At 50.2% G+C, this 12,852-nt stretch overlaps 1 protein-coding gene across 3 annotated transcripts in view; it reads left to right on the top strand.

Annotated features, from left to right (window-relative positions):
* csnk2b (casein kinase 2, beta polypeptide) overlaps positions 1-12,177 on the top strand; it is a 58,489-nt gene extending 46,312 nt beyond the window's left edge. For all 3 annotated transcript variants that reach the window (XM_080183528.1, XM_080183527.1, XM_080183529.1), the window contains 3 exons: positions 1,267-1,342; positions 5,809-5,998; positions 10,952-12,177. In XM_080183528.1, the coding sequence (XP_080039654.1) occupies positions 1,267-1,342; positions 5,809-5,998; positions 10,952-11,042 (357 nt within the window). In that variant the 3' untranslated portion in view covers positions 11,043-12,177. The remainder of the gene's footprint in view (positions 1-1,266; positions 1,343-5,808; positions 5,999-10,951) is intronic.
* The last annotated feature ends 675 nt before the right edge of the window (positions 12,178-12,852 follow it).

The raw sequence follows: 12,852 nt of genomic DNA, 5'->3' as shown, positions 1-12,852 counted from the left end.
TGCTGGAAGATGCTCGCGTGGAGGGCAGAGAAATGTTACAAAGGCCTCCATGAAGTTGCTTGACATTGACACGACCAACACCCCTGTTGATGTAGACAGGGGCATGTTCTCCTTTACCCTTCCTAAAATTGATGACAATCTCCTTTGTTTTGTTGACGTTGAGGGAGAGATTATTGTTGCTGCACCAGTTCGCCAGATTCTCTATCTCATTCCTGTACTCTGACTCATCATTGTTTCAGATCCGACCCACTACGGTGGTGTCGTCAGCAAACTGGAAAATGGAGTTGGAGGGGAATTTGGCCGCACAATTATAGAGTGTATAGTAGGGGTTTGAGAGCACAGCCTTGCGGAGCACTGGTGTTGAGGATGATCAGGGAGGGGGTGTTGTTGCCTATCCTTATGGATTGCGGTCTGTAGATTAGGAAGTCTAGGATCCAGTTGCAGAGGGAGGAACCAAAGCCCCAGGCCATGGAGTTTGGAGAATTATCCCTTAGTGTCCAAAGATGTGTAGGTTAGGTGGATTCGCCATGCTAAATTATCCCCTTAGTGTCCAAAGATACCTAGTGTTGGGGGATTAGCCGTGTTAAATGTGTGGGATTCAGGGGATAGGGTGGTGGGGTGGGCCTGGAGGAGATGCTGTCACAGAGGTAGAGTCATAGAGGTTTACAGAATGGAAATAGGCCCTTCAGCCCAACATAATACATGTGACAATGATACATGTGACAATGATACAGTGAAAAAGTATTGTTTCTTGCACACTATACAGACAAAGCATACCATTCATAAGGAAGGAAAGGAGAGGGTGCAGAATGTAGTGTTACAGTCATAGCAAGGGTGTAGAGAAAGATAACAATGCGAGGTAGGTCCATTCAAAAGTCTAACAGCAGCAGGGAAGAAGCTGTTCTTGAGTCAGTTCAGATGTTTTCCCGACGGAAGAAGGTGGAAGAGAGAATGTCCGAGGTGCGTGGGGTCCTTAATTATGCTGGCTGCTTTTCTGAGGCAGCGGGAAGTGTAGACGGATTCAATGGATGCCTTCCCCAGGACTGAAAAGGCACTGAGACACGAGACCCTTTGAGTCTTTTTGGCTGTTTAATCGGATGGTGGCTGATCTGTTACCCCTGACCACCTCGGTTCCTTCCTTACCCCAACAGCAATCTTATCGATCCCCATTTTGAATTGCCCCCCTTTCCATGGTCTTGACAAACTAACCACAAATCAGAACCCATCTCTTGCTGCATCTAATGCCTCTTTTGTGCTTGCTTTCAGCTGGAGAAGTACCAGCAGGGAGACTTCGGCTACTGCCCTCGAGTGTACTGTGAGAACCAGCCCATGCTTCCTATTGGTAAGTCAACAGCCAGCTGGTATTTGTGAACTGCGTCCATTCTCACAGGGTGTTCTGAAGCCCCTTTAGCCATTGCTGCTGTCCCAACGTGGAGGACAGTTTACATGCAGAGCGCGCCCGCAAACAGATCAGAGAATGTTCTGTTTTTATTCATCCATGGGACACAGGCGTCGCTGGCTGTCCAGCATTTATTGCCCATCCCTGGTTGCCTGAGGGCAGTTGAGAGTCAACCACATTGCTGTGGCTCTGGAATCACATGTAGGACAGCAGATTCCCTTCCCTAAAGAGAACCAGATGGGTTTTTCCAATAATGGTTTCCCGGTCATCAGTAGATTCCTAATTCCAGATTTTTGAAAATTGAATTCTGATTGCACTGCCTGCCTCTTCCTGAGGAGGTGAACATTGTCCAGAGAACTGGGCTGGAACCTGCAGCTCTTCATTGCAAAGCAGCCGCATTCACTCGGCAGATGGAGTATCAGTGTGACTCGTCTGAAAGATGACAGTGCAGCACTCCCTCAGTGCTGCACTTGGGGGTGTGGTCTGAAGCTTTGCTCCCCAGTCTGTGGCTGGATCCACCCCCACCGCCAGCCCCGGCACAGAAGCAGAGCCCAGAGGGGCAGCTGCACTCACTGAGAGTCAGCGTTGGCTCCTAGTCCTGTTTGACTGAAGCTCTGGCAGCCTCAGTGAGCTCTGACATGGATTCTGTCTCACTGTTCGGCGGGCCAGCTCGGTTTGGTCACTCTCACACCCCTTAGTCGGAAGCTTCCGGGTTCTGGTCCCTGTCCAGAAGCGGAGCCCAGGGTAACTGGACAAATGCTCCAGGACAGCACTGAGAGAGTGCCACACTGCTGGGGGTGCCGATCTGAGGATCTTGAGTGAATGTAAAAGATTCTGTGAGTCTTGTTGAAAGAAGGAAGTGTGTTCTGGTCAATATTGTTAAATCACAAATGCAAATTATCTATTTCATATAGATTTGTGTATGCTAATTAGCTGGCACTTTTCCAACATTCTACGCAGACGATGTTTCCTGGTTAGCACTTCTGCTTCCCGCAGCCAGGGGCCCAATTCCTGACTTGGATCACTGTCTGTGTGGAGTTTGCATGTCCTTCCTGGGTGCTGTGGTTTCCCCCCGTGTCCAAAGATATACAGGTTAGGTGGATTGGCCATGCTAAATTGCCCCTTAGTGTCCAAAGATGTGCAGGTTAGGGTGGATTGGCCAAGGTAAGTACATGGGATTATGAAGATCGGACTGGGTAAGATGCTTTGTCAGAGAGTTGGTGCAGACTCGATGGATCGAATAGCCTCCTGCACTGCAGCGATTCTATGATTTCAAAAAGTACTCAAATGCTTGAGTTCACCCTGAGGTAATGAAAGGCGCTATATAAATGCAAGCCTTCCTCTGAAAATAGAGACCATCCTGGGAATTATAGACCAGTGAACCTTACTTCTGTTGTGGGCAAAGTTTTGGAAAGAATTATAAGGGATAGGATTTATAATCATCTAGAGGGAAATAAATTGATTAGGGATAGCCAACACGGTTTTGTGAAGGGTAGGTCATGCCTCACAAACCTTATCGAGTTTTTTGAAAAGGTGACCAAAGAAGTGGATAAGGGTAAGGCAGTTGACGTGGTGTATATGGATTTTCGCAAAGCGTTTGATAAGGTTCCCCATGGTAGGCTATTGCAGAAAATGCAGATGCATGGGATTGAGGGTGATTCAGCAGTTTGGATCAGGAATTGGCTAGCTGATAGAAGACGGAAGGTGGTGGTTGATGGGAAATATTCAACCTGGAGTTCAGTTACAAGTGGATCTGTTTTGGGGCCACTGCTGTTTGTCATTTTTATAAATGACCTAGATGAGGGTGTAGAAGGATGGATTAGTAAATTTGCTGATGACACTAAAGTCAGAGGAGTTGTAGACAGTGAGGATGGATGTTACAGTTTGCAGAGGGACAGAGATAAGCTGCAGAGCTGGGCCGAGAGGTGGCAAATGGAGTTTAATACGGAAAAGTGTGAGGTGATTCACTTTGGTAAGAGTAACAGGAGTACAGAATATAGGGCTAATGGAAGGACTCTTAGGAGTGTTGACGAGCAGAGAGATCTTGGGGTACATGTGCATAGCTCCCTGAAAGTTGGCACCCAGGTTGATAAGGTTGTTAAGAAGGCATACGGTGTGTTAGCTTTTATTGGTAGAGGGATTGAATTTCGGAGCCGTGAGTTCATGTTAAAACTGTACAAAACTCTGGTGCGGCCGCACTTGGAGTATTGCATACAGTTCCGGTCGCCGCATTATAAGAAAGATGTGGAGGCTTTGGAAAGGGTGCAGAGGAGGTTTACCAGGCTGTTGCCTGGTATGGTGGGAAGGTCTTATGAGGAAAGGCTGAGGGACTTGAGGTTATTTTCATTGTAGAGAAGAAGGTTACGAGGTGACCTGATTGAGGCATACAAGATGATCAAAGGCTTGGATAGGGTGGACAGTGAGAGCCTTTTACCTCGGATGGTGATGGCTAACACGAGGGGATATAGCTTTAAATTAAGGGGTGGTAATTATAGGACGGATGTCAGAGGTAGGTTCTTTACTCAGAGGGTAGTAAGGGCGTGGAATGCCCTGCCTGCAGCAGTTGTGGACTCACCAACTTTAAGGGCGTTCAAATGGCCAGTGCATAGGCATATGGATAACATTGGAATAGTTTAGGTTAGAGGGTCGGTAGATTGGTTCCACTGGTCGGCGCAACATCGAGGGCCGAAGGGCCTGGACTGCGCTGGAATGTTCTATGAAAAGCATTTAACGCAAGTTCTCCTTTCGTGAGGAAGCTGGTGTCCAGATCTTCTCCTTCCCCCCTCCCCACTTACCCCTGCATCCCTCAGCAATGCCCCCCGCCCCCCCACTTCCCCTTGGAAATTCCTGGCTACCAGCTTTCTACACCCCATCCCGTCCCCTGTTTTTAATAAATAGTTTGCATGTGAAGACAGACTGACTGAGATCAGCTAACCACTGAGTTGGGAGCCAGTCTACCTGCACGTTAGTGGTTAGTGGTTTTGCACAAGTGATGTGTGCAGTTTTGCATTACTCTGTGCCTCTGTTCAGTTCCTCTATATTGTTTACTGTCACAGTGACAACACCCAGGCACAGTGGGCACAGCCACGGAACCCATCGGCTGCCATAGCAATCGCCTGAGTCTCACTTGGCAACCTGCTCCACCAGTTAACATGTCAAGAACTGGGGGGCTGCTTCCCCGGAATATCGCCTTGTTCTCTTGGCAATATCAAAATCATAGAATCCTTGCAGTACAGAAGGAGGCCATTCAGCCCATTGAGTCTGCACCGATCACAATCCCACCCAGGCCCTATTCCTGTAACCTCACATATTTACCCTGCTAATCCCCCGTACTAAAGGGCCAATCAACCGAATCTGCATATCTTTCAGACTGTGGGAGGAAACCAGAGCATACGGAAGAAACCCACGCAGACACGAGAAGAACATGCAAACTCCACACAGACAGTGACCCGAGGCTGGAATTGAACCCGGGTCCCTGGTGCTATGAGGCAGCAGTGCTAACCACTGTGCTGCCCAAAAATCTTTGGAAGAAAACTCAACTAAACAGGGTGGCACGGTAGCACAGTGGTTAGCACTGCTGCTTCACAGCTCCGGGGACTTGGGTTCGATTTCCGGCTCGGGTCACTGTCTATGCGGAGTTTGCACAATCTCCTCGTGTCTGCGTGGGTTTCCTCCGGGTGCTCCAGTTTCCTCCACGTTCCAAAGATGTGTGGGTTAGGTTGATTGGCCGTGCTAAAATTGCCCCTTAGTGTCCTGAGATATGTAGGTTAGTGAGATTAGAGGGTAAATATGTAGGGATATGGGGGTATAGCCTGGGTGGAATTGTGGTTGGTGCAGACCCGATGGGCCGAATGGCCTCTTTCCGCACTGTAGGATTCTATAAACAGTGCCTTTTAATGATTTTGCCTAAATTGTAGTTAAAAACCTAAATCTTGGTGGCTGTTGTGTGGGTGGGAGGGTAGAAAGTGAAAGAGAAGTGGTGTGTGATGGTGATTGTGAGTTGAGGTAATCAGTAATCGAATCAAGGGTGATGGAGATAAGGCGGGAAAGTGGGAGTTGAGCATTGTCGCATCAGAACAGTCACAATCTCATTGACTGAGGAGGGGACAGATGCGATGGGCCGAATGGCTCCTGCACTTTATGCTCAGATGGAACTGCAGAGGGTGTGAAGGGCTTTAAGTGAGGAAGGGGTGGGGTGAAATTTCAGAGCCCTCCGAAAGGGGGTGACCCCTCCAGGGGCAACAGGAATAGTCAGTGCAGCATGAAAATCCAGAAGTGGCTGGGATAGGTCAAGCTGCGGCGAAAAGAGGTGAAACTGGCACAGAAACGGAGCAGAGACTGTGATCTGAATCGTGGAGCTGAGTCCTTTACCTCTCCCTCTCTCTCTCTCCCTCCCTCCCTTCCACCAGGTCTGTCTGACATTCCCGGAGAGGCCATGGTAAAGCTGTATTGTCCCAAGTGCATGGACGTGTACACACCCAAGTCTTCACGACATCACCACACGGATGGAGCTTACTTTGGCACAGGCTTCCCCCACATGCTGTTTATGGTGCACCCAGAATACAGGCCCAAGAGGCCAGCTAACCAGTTTGTTCCCAGGTAAGAGGGGGGCAGGGGGGTGCTGCCTTGCGCACAGTAACAGGTGTGTGACTGTGGGGCGCTCATTTCAAAACTCGGCAGAATGGGATGACTTCCATTTTTTTCTCTCCTGTGCTCATGCATGCCCTCCCCCCCTCTCCCTCCTCCCTTCCCCCCCCCCGCCCTTCCCCCCTGCCCTCCCTCCCCTCCCTTCCTCCCTCCCCTCCCTTCCTCCCTTCCCTCCCTTCCTCCCTTCCCTTCCCTCCCCTTCCTTCCCTTCCTCCCTTCCTCCCTTCCTCCCTTCCCTTCCTCCCTCCCCTCCCCTCCCTTCCCTTCCTCCCTCCCCTCCCTTCCCTTCCCTTCCTCCCCTCCCTCCCCTCCCTTCCCTTCCCTTCCTCCCTTCCCTTCCTCCCTCCCCTTCCTTCCCTTCCTCCCTTCCTCCCTTCCCTTCCTCCCTCCCCTCCCTTCCCTTCCTCCCTCCCCTTCCTCCCTCCCCTCCCTTCCCTTCCTCCCTCCCCTCCCTTCCCTTCCTCCCTCCCCTCCCTTCCCTTCCTCCCTCCCCTCCCTTCCCTTCCTCCCTCCCCTCCCTTCCCTTCCTCCCTCCCCTCCCTTCCCTTCCTCCCTCCCCTCCCTTCCCTTCCTCCCCTCCCTTCCCTTCCCTTCCCCCCTTCCCTTCCCTTCCTCCCTCCCCTCCCTTCCCTCCCTCCCCTCCCCTCCCCTCCCCTCCCCTCCCCTCCCTTCCCTTCCTCCCTCCCCTCCCTTCCCTTCCCTTCCTCCCTCCCCTCCCTTCCCTTCCCTTCCCCCCTCCCCTCCCCTCCCCTCCCTTCCTCCCTCCCTTCCCCTCCCTTCCCCTCCCTTCCCCTCCCTTCCCCTCCCCTCCCTTCCCTTCCCCTCCCTCCCTTCCCTTCCCTTCCCCCCTCCCTTCCCTTCCCTTCCTCCCTCCCCTCCCTTCCCTTCCCTTCCTCCCTCCCCTCCCTTCCCTTCCCTTCCCTTCCTCCCTCCCCTCCCCTTCCTTCCCTTCCTTTCCCTTCCCTTCCTCCCTCCCCTCCCCTCCCTTCCTCCCTCCCCTCAAGTACAGGATGGCCTCCATTTGATGGAATGCTGAAAGAAAATGTTTTCAGTTTCCACCAACAGTCAATGTAATGTGCTGCAATTATACAGGGTGTTGGTGAGGCCACACCTGGAGTATTGTGTGCAGTTTTGGTGTCCTTGCTATAGAGGGACTACAGTGAAGGTTTACCAGGCTGATTCCTGGGATGGCAGGTCTGTCATATGAGGAGAGACTAAGTTGGTTAGGATTATATTCACTGGAGTTTAGAAGAGTGAGGGGATCTGATAGAAACTTATAAAATCTAACAGGATTATACAGGGTAGATTCAGAAAGAATGTTCCCGATGGTGGGGGGGATCCAGAACTAGGGGTCATTGTTTGAGGATAAGGGGTAAATCTTTTAGAACTGAGGTGAGGAGAAATTTCCTGCTCCTAGTTCTTATATTCTTAAACTCACGACAACACAAAGACAGGTCGGGAAGCAAGTCATCAGTGGGCCAAGCAAGTGGGTGGAAAGAGAATGTGAATGTGTCCACTTTGGCAGGGAGAATAGAATATACAAGGGTTATTTAAATAGAGAGGGATGGCAGAGGGACAGAAGGAATGTGGGTGTTGTACATGAGTCACGAAAGGTTATTATTCAGGTTCAGCGAATGATTAGAAAGTGAAAAGAAGGTTGTGTTTATTGTGTGATGTGGAGGGTGTTAAAATAGGGAAGGGTTGCTGCAAGACCTGGGCTAGTGTAGGGAATTGTTTACAGTCTTGCTGAGTTCAGGGAAGGTCCCCCCCCCCACCCCCAGCGATGCTTGGGGTGAAGGGGTTGTATTATGTGGAAAGATCGAGCAGGTTAGAAATTCCTGTTTGAGTTTAGAAGATGGGAAGGTGATCTTATTGAAACACAACAGAGATCCTCAGGAACCGTGACAGAGTGAGTGCTGAAAGGATACTGAGTCCCTCCTAAACGAGGAGCACCATTTTAAAATCGGGGATTCCACCGTCTGTGGCGGAGATTTTGAGGGTGTTTAACCTGGGGAAAGGACAGTGGAGCTGGACCATTGACCGTGTTCACAGCTGTGATAGACGCTTGGGGGGATGTGGGGAGAGAACAGTGAGGGGGAGACGGGGAATGGCGTTGAGACCAAAAGCAGACCAGTCATGACCTTGTTAGATAATGGATGCTCGAGGGGCTGATTCCTGTGTTCTGGAATGATATTGGGAATTGCACCCTCATCATGCACCTTCGCCCACACACACACACAGAGGGTGATCAGAGTTCAGAAGTTTCTCCTACAGATTGCAATCGACGCTGGATCCAAAATTAGATTCTGGTGAACCAAAGGGGAATGGGGCAGCGTTAGAAGGATGCAGGGAGTTTGGCCGATGTAATGGCAGCAGAACAGGTTTAAGAGGCTAAATGGCTGACTCCCCTCTTATCCTACTGAAAAATCTGGTAGAGTTGTCTAAAATTATGAGGGGGAGAGACAGAGTAGGCAGGATAAAATTGTTCCCTTGGCGGAGAATTCTAGAACCCGGGGTCAGGAGAAGCGGCAGTAGGTGTAGAGGGGACATGAGGAAGAGCATTTTTACACAGTGGTAGGTGTGCAAAAGTCACTGCCCGAGTTGGTGATGGAGGCAGAGATCCTACACTCTTTTAAAGGTGCATGGAAACGCTGTAAGCTACAGGGGCTACAGCTGGGTGCAGAAAGGTGGGTAGAAAGAGTACCTGGGTAATCCTGGGGCTGACATGGACAAGATGGGCCAAACTGCCTCCTGTGTTATATTGCAGCTGGGTATGTTGAAGTTAACCACTTGATGTTTGGACCTTTATGAAGGAGAATGTTTTACAGCTGATCTCGTTGGATTGTATAGTTGATGGAGAGGCAGCCAGTTAGACAGGATGGAAAATGACTGGATTAAATAATTATACAGTGGGATTTCACTCTGCATACCTCCACCCACAGCTGTGAAACTCTATCCTAATAATCTGTCTCAACTCCCCCAGGATTCTCCTCTCTGTAGCGTTACAATACCCTTTCCCTTTTTCCTCAACTTTCCTGCACACCTCGAATCCTGGAATGTTTAATAACCAATCCTACCAGTTCTCAGTTCTCACTCTGCGCATTTCCGCGTGTTTACCTGTAACCTTCTTTACTGTGCATGTTAAACACTCCCCATTACCCTGTCCCCACTTGGCTGATGCACATGTTACTTGTCACTTGACAGTGTCAGGCTAAACATTGTCCAGGTCTTGTAGTGTGGTGTTGGCATGGGTTACCCTAGGGTCTTAAGGATTGCAAATGGGACTGAATACAGAGCAGTCGTCGGTGGACCCCCCCCCCCTCCCCCAACTCCTATCCCTATCCCTATCCCTGGAGGGAAGGTCATTGAGGTATTGACGAGTGTGAGAGGGGACTGGGGGAGGGAGGGAGGGGAGCGCGCGCACACGAGCCTTTTCAAAGATGACCCGTCGGGCAGGTTCTATTGAAGAGGATTTGGGATGTCCTCCAGTGGCTGGTGATTCTCAAAGGAGACAGCACAGACTTGGAGTAAACCAGTGGGGACCCAGGCAAGGAGGATTTTCCTCACTCAAGCTGGTTAACCTTTGGAATTCTCTACCCCAAAGCGCTGTGGAAGCTCAGTCTCTTGAGTCGGTTAGGATTATATTCACTGGAGTTTAGAAGAGAGAGGGGGATCTGATAGAAACTTATAAAATTCTAACAGGGTTAAACAGAGTAGATTCAGAAAGAATGTTCCCGATGGTGGGGGGATCCAGAACTAGGGGTCAGAGTTTGAGGATAAGGGATAAACCTTTTAGAACTGAGCTGAGGAGAAATTTCTTCACCCAGAGGGTGGGGAATGTGTGGAATTCACTCCCACAGAAAGTAGCTGAGGCCAAAACGTTGCGTGATTTCAGGAAGAAATTAGATATAGATCTTGGGGTTAAAGGGATCGAGGGGGAAGCGGGGGGGGTTAGGATATTGAATTTGATGATCAGCCATGATCAAAATGAATGAGGGAGCAGGCTGGAAGGGCCAAATGGACTCCTGCTTCTAGTTTCTGTGTTGAAGACAGAGATGGATAGATTTGAGAATGTTAATGATATTAAACGGTTTGAGCTAGTGTGAGGAAATGGGACCTCAAGGTGATCTTATTGAATGGCGGGGCAGGCTCGAAGGGCTAGATGGCCTACTCCTCCTATTTCTTATGTTCTTATGTGAGTGACAGAGCAGACTCAAAGGGCTGAGTGGCCTTCTCCTCTATGTTCTGGTGTGGACTAGTTGATTTTATATTTAGGCAAGGCTGTTTATGCTGAACCTTCACAAAGCACCTGATCAGAAGCTGAAGCTAATTCTGCTCATCCCACTCTGGCAGGGACTCTCAGCTGGTGCAGAGGAGATTCACTAACCAGCTGCCGAGGGGCCAACTAAACAATGCTGGGAAATCTGTTTGGGGGGGATTTGAGGAAAACCCATTATACCCAGAGGGTGCTGAGGGTCTGGAATGCGCTGCCTGGGAGGGTGGGGGTGGCAGGATGCCTCACATCCTTTAAAAAGTACCTGGATGAGCACTTGACTCATCGTAACATTCAGGGCTAGAGGCCAAGTGCTGGCAAGTGGGATTGGGTGGGCAGGTCAGGTGTTTCTGATGTGTCAGTGCCGACTCGATGGGCTGAATGGCCTCTTCTCACTATAGTATTGTGTGAATTGGGATAAACACTTGGAATGGTAACTTGTACAAGGGGAGGGGGGTAGTTGGGGGAGTGGGTAGACGGATGGGCCAGATGGTTGCCATGATCAGAATGGATGGCAGGCCAGGCTCGAGGGGCCAAATGGCCTCATATTCTGTGTTTGTATGCCGATGCAATGCTATCCTGATGTGAGACTGGTTCCTGTAACCTCTCTGTCATCCCTCTGTCTCTCTCAGGCTGTACGGCTTCAAGATCCACCCCATGGCTTATCAACTCCAGCTCCAGGCTGCGAGCAACTTCAAGAGCCCCGTCAAGACTATTCGCTAGAAACAGAATTGGCCACACTTCCGACTGCCCGCGTTCCACACCGCGCGTCGTCCACTGGAACCTCGTACGCCACAAGGCTCTAGATGGTGTTCACTCTAATCAAAAAGAAACTGGCCCCCACCACCCACCAACAGCGTTTCCCCCTCCCCACACCTCCTGTAAAACGTTATACTTCCCCTTCCCCACCCCCCAGCCCACGCCACCGCCCACCAAACCTTTTGTCCCATTCAGAGTCGTGAACTGAAGTTGCTGCCAATGGATTTCTTACAGTCAAAAAATACTTAAAAACATTTTGTCAAAAGAAAAGTGCGTGTGTGTGTGTGTGTGTGTGTGTGTGCGTTTGTGTGAGCCGGGGTATTGCTCATTCATTTCCAAACCAATGTTACGGCTGTCTCTCTGGCCCACAGTCACAGGTTGTTTTGAGTTGGCCTCCAGGCTGATGTGTTGTCTTCTCCCCCATCCCGAGCTCATGTGTGTGTCTGTGTCATCGTTCCTCTTCCCCCCGCTCCCCCCCTCAACCCCGGGATCTCGCTGGAGCGTGACAGCGCGGAGGAAGCATCCTTGACAAATTCTGACAAGCTAATGCGCCATTCCTCCCTCCAGGAAGGTAAAATCTGGGATGTGCTCTGGAAGTGCCCCCCCCCCCCCCCCCCCCATTGAACTATCCATTGCCAAGATTGGTGCTCACCCCCTCTGGCTGTCTCTGTAGTCTGGGGGGAGAGGTGGATGGGGGCGACGTGATCACTTAATGTTGCAGAGTTAACAGCTTCACCACGTTTTATGGTGTGACCCTCAAGGTGCCACTTTTCTATAACCTGTTGGTACCAATGCAACATTGCCCAAGTGATGTAACTGCTTGTGGGAGGGGGTGGAGGGAGTGAGGTGGGTGGTATTGTTGTTGTCGAGGCCTGTATTTTTTCTGGTGTGTGTGTGTGTGTGTGTGTGTTTCCTGTTGCAGCCTCTCAGTTGCCTGCTGCGTTCTGTATAAATGATAAACCTCGGCGTGTGCGTTTGGCGATGGCAAGTAATTCTTCAAGAAATCTTTTATCATCCACTTCAGAAACCAAACCCTCATCCTGTCATTGAAGGAGTGTAACATTATTCATCGCCTGGCCAGGAGTGTGACGCAGGGGAGGGAGGGAGGGCGGGGAGGGGCGGGGTGGTTAGATCCCCGTGAATCACTTTCTTCATTTTTTTTCTTTTGTCTACTCCAGGTAAGTTTGAGGTCATTGGCTGTATTGTATGTATTGTATAAAGGATGTTGACTTGGTCAAAGCTGCCCTGTGTTAAGTTTTTAAAAGAGACGTGTTTAATGGGTTTAAGGATTGTTACTAATGTTTATTTCTGAATAAACCCAGACTTCAAGAAGTATTTGAGTTTACTGTTCCTGACCTGCCCATGCCCACCGGAACGTCGTGAGACGATCAGAGAAGTAGCGTTGTAGGGCACAGAAAATCACTTGAGGGACGAGGTCACCTTTCGTAGCGCTCCATCTTAACATAAGAAATAGGAGAAGGAGTAGGCCATCTAGCCCTTCGAGCCTGCCCCACCATTCAATAAGATCATGGCTGATCTGAAGTGGATCAGTTCCACTTTCCTGCTTTCTCCCCATAACCCTTAATTCCCTTGACTGTCAGAAACCTATCTACCCGTGACTTAAATATATTTAGCGAGGTAGCCTCCACCACTTCAACGGGCAGAGAATTCCAGAGATTCACCACCCTTTGAGTGAAGAAGTTCCTCCTCAACTCCTTTCTAAACTGCACCCCCCCCCCACTCCCCCTTATCTTGAGGCTGTGCCCTCTAGTTC

This window comes from Carcharhinus amblyrhynchos, unplaced genomic scaffold, assembly GCF_965287045.1.
Source record: "Carcharhinus amblyrhynchos unplaced genomic scaffold, sCarAmb.v2.hapA chromosome_323, whole genome shotgun sequence".
In the NCBI taxonomy this organism is placed as follows: domain Eukaryota; kingdom Metazoa; phylum Chordata; class Chondrichthyes; order Carcharhiniformes; family Carcharhinidae; genus Carcharhinus; species Carcharhinus amblyrhynchos.
This window is presented reverse-complemented; position numbering and strand designations above follow the sequence as displayed.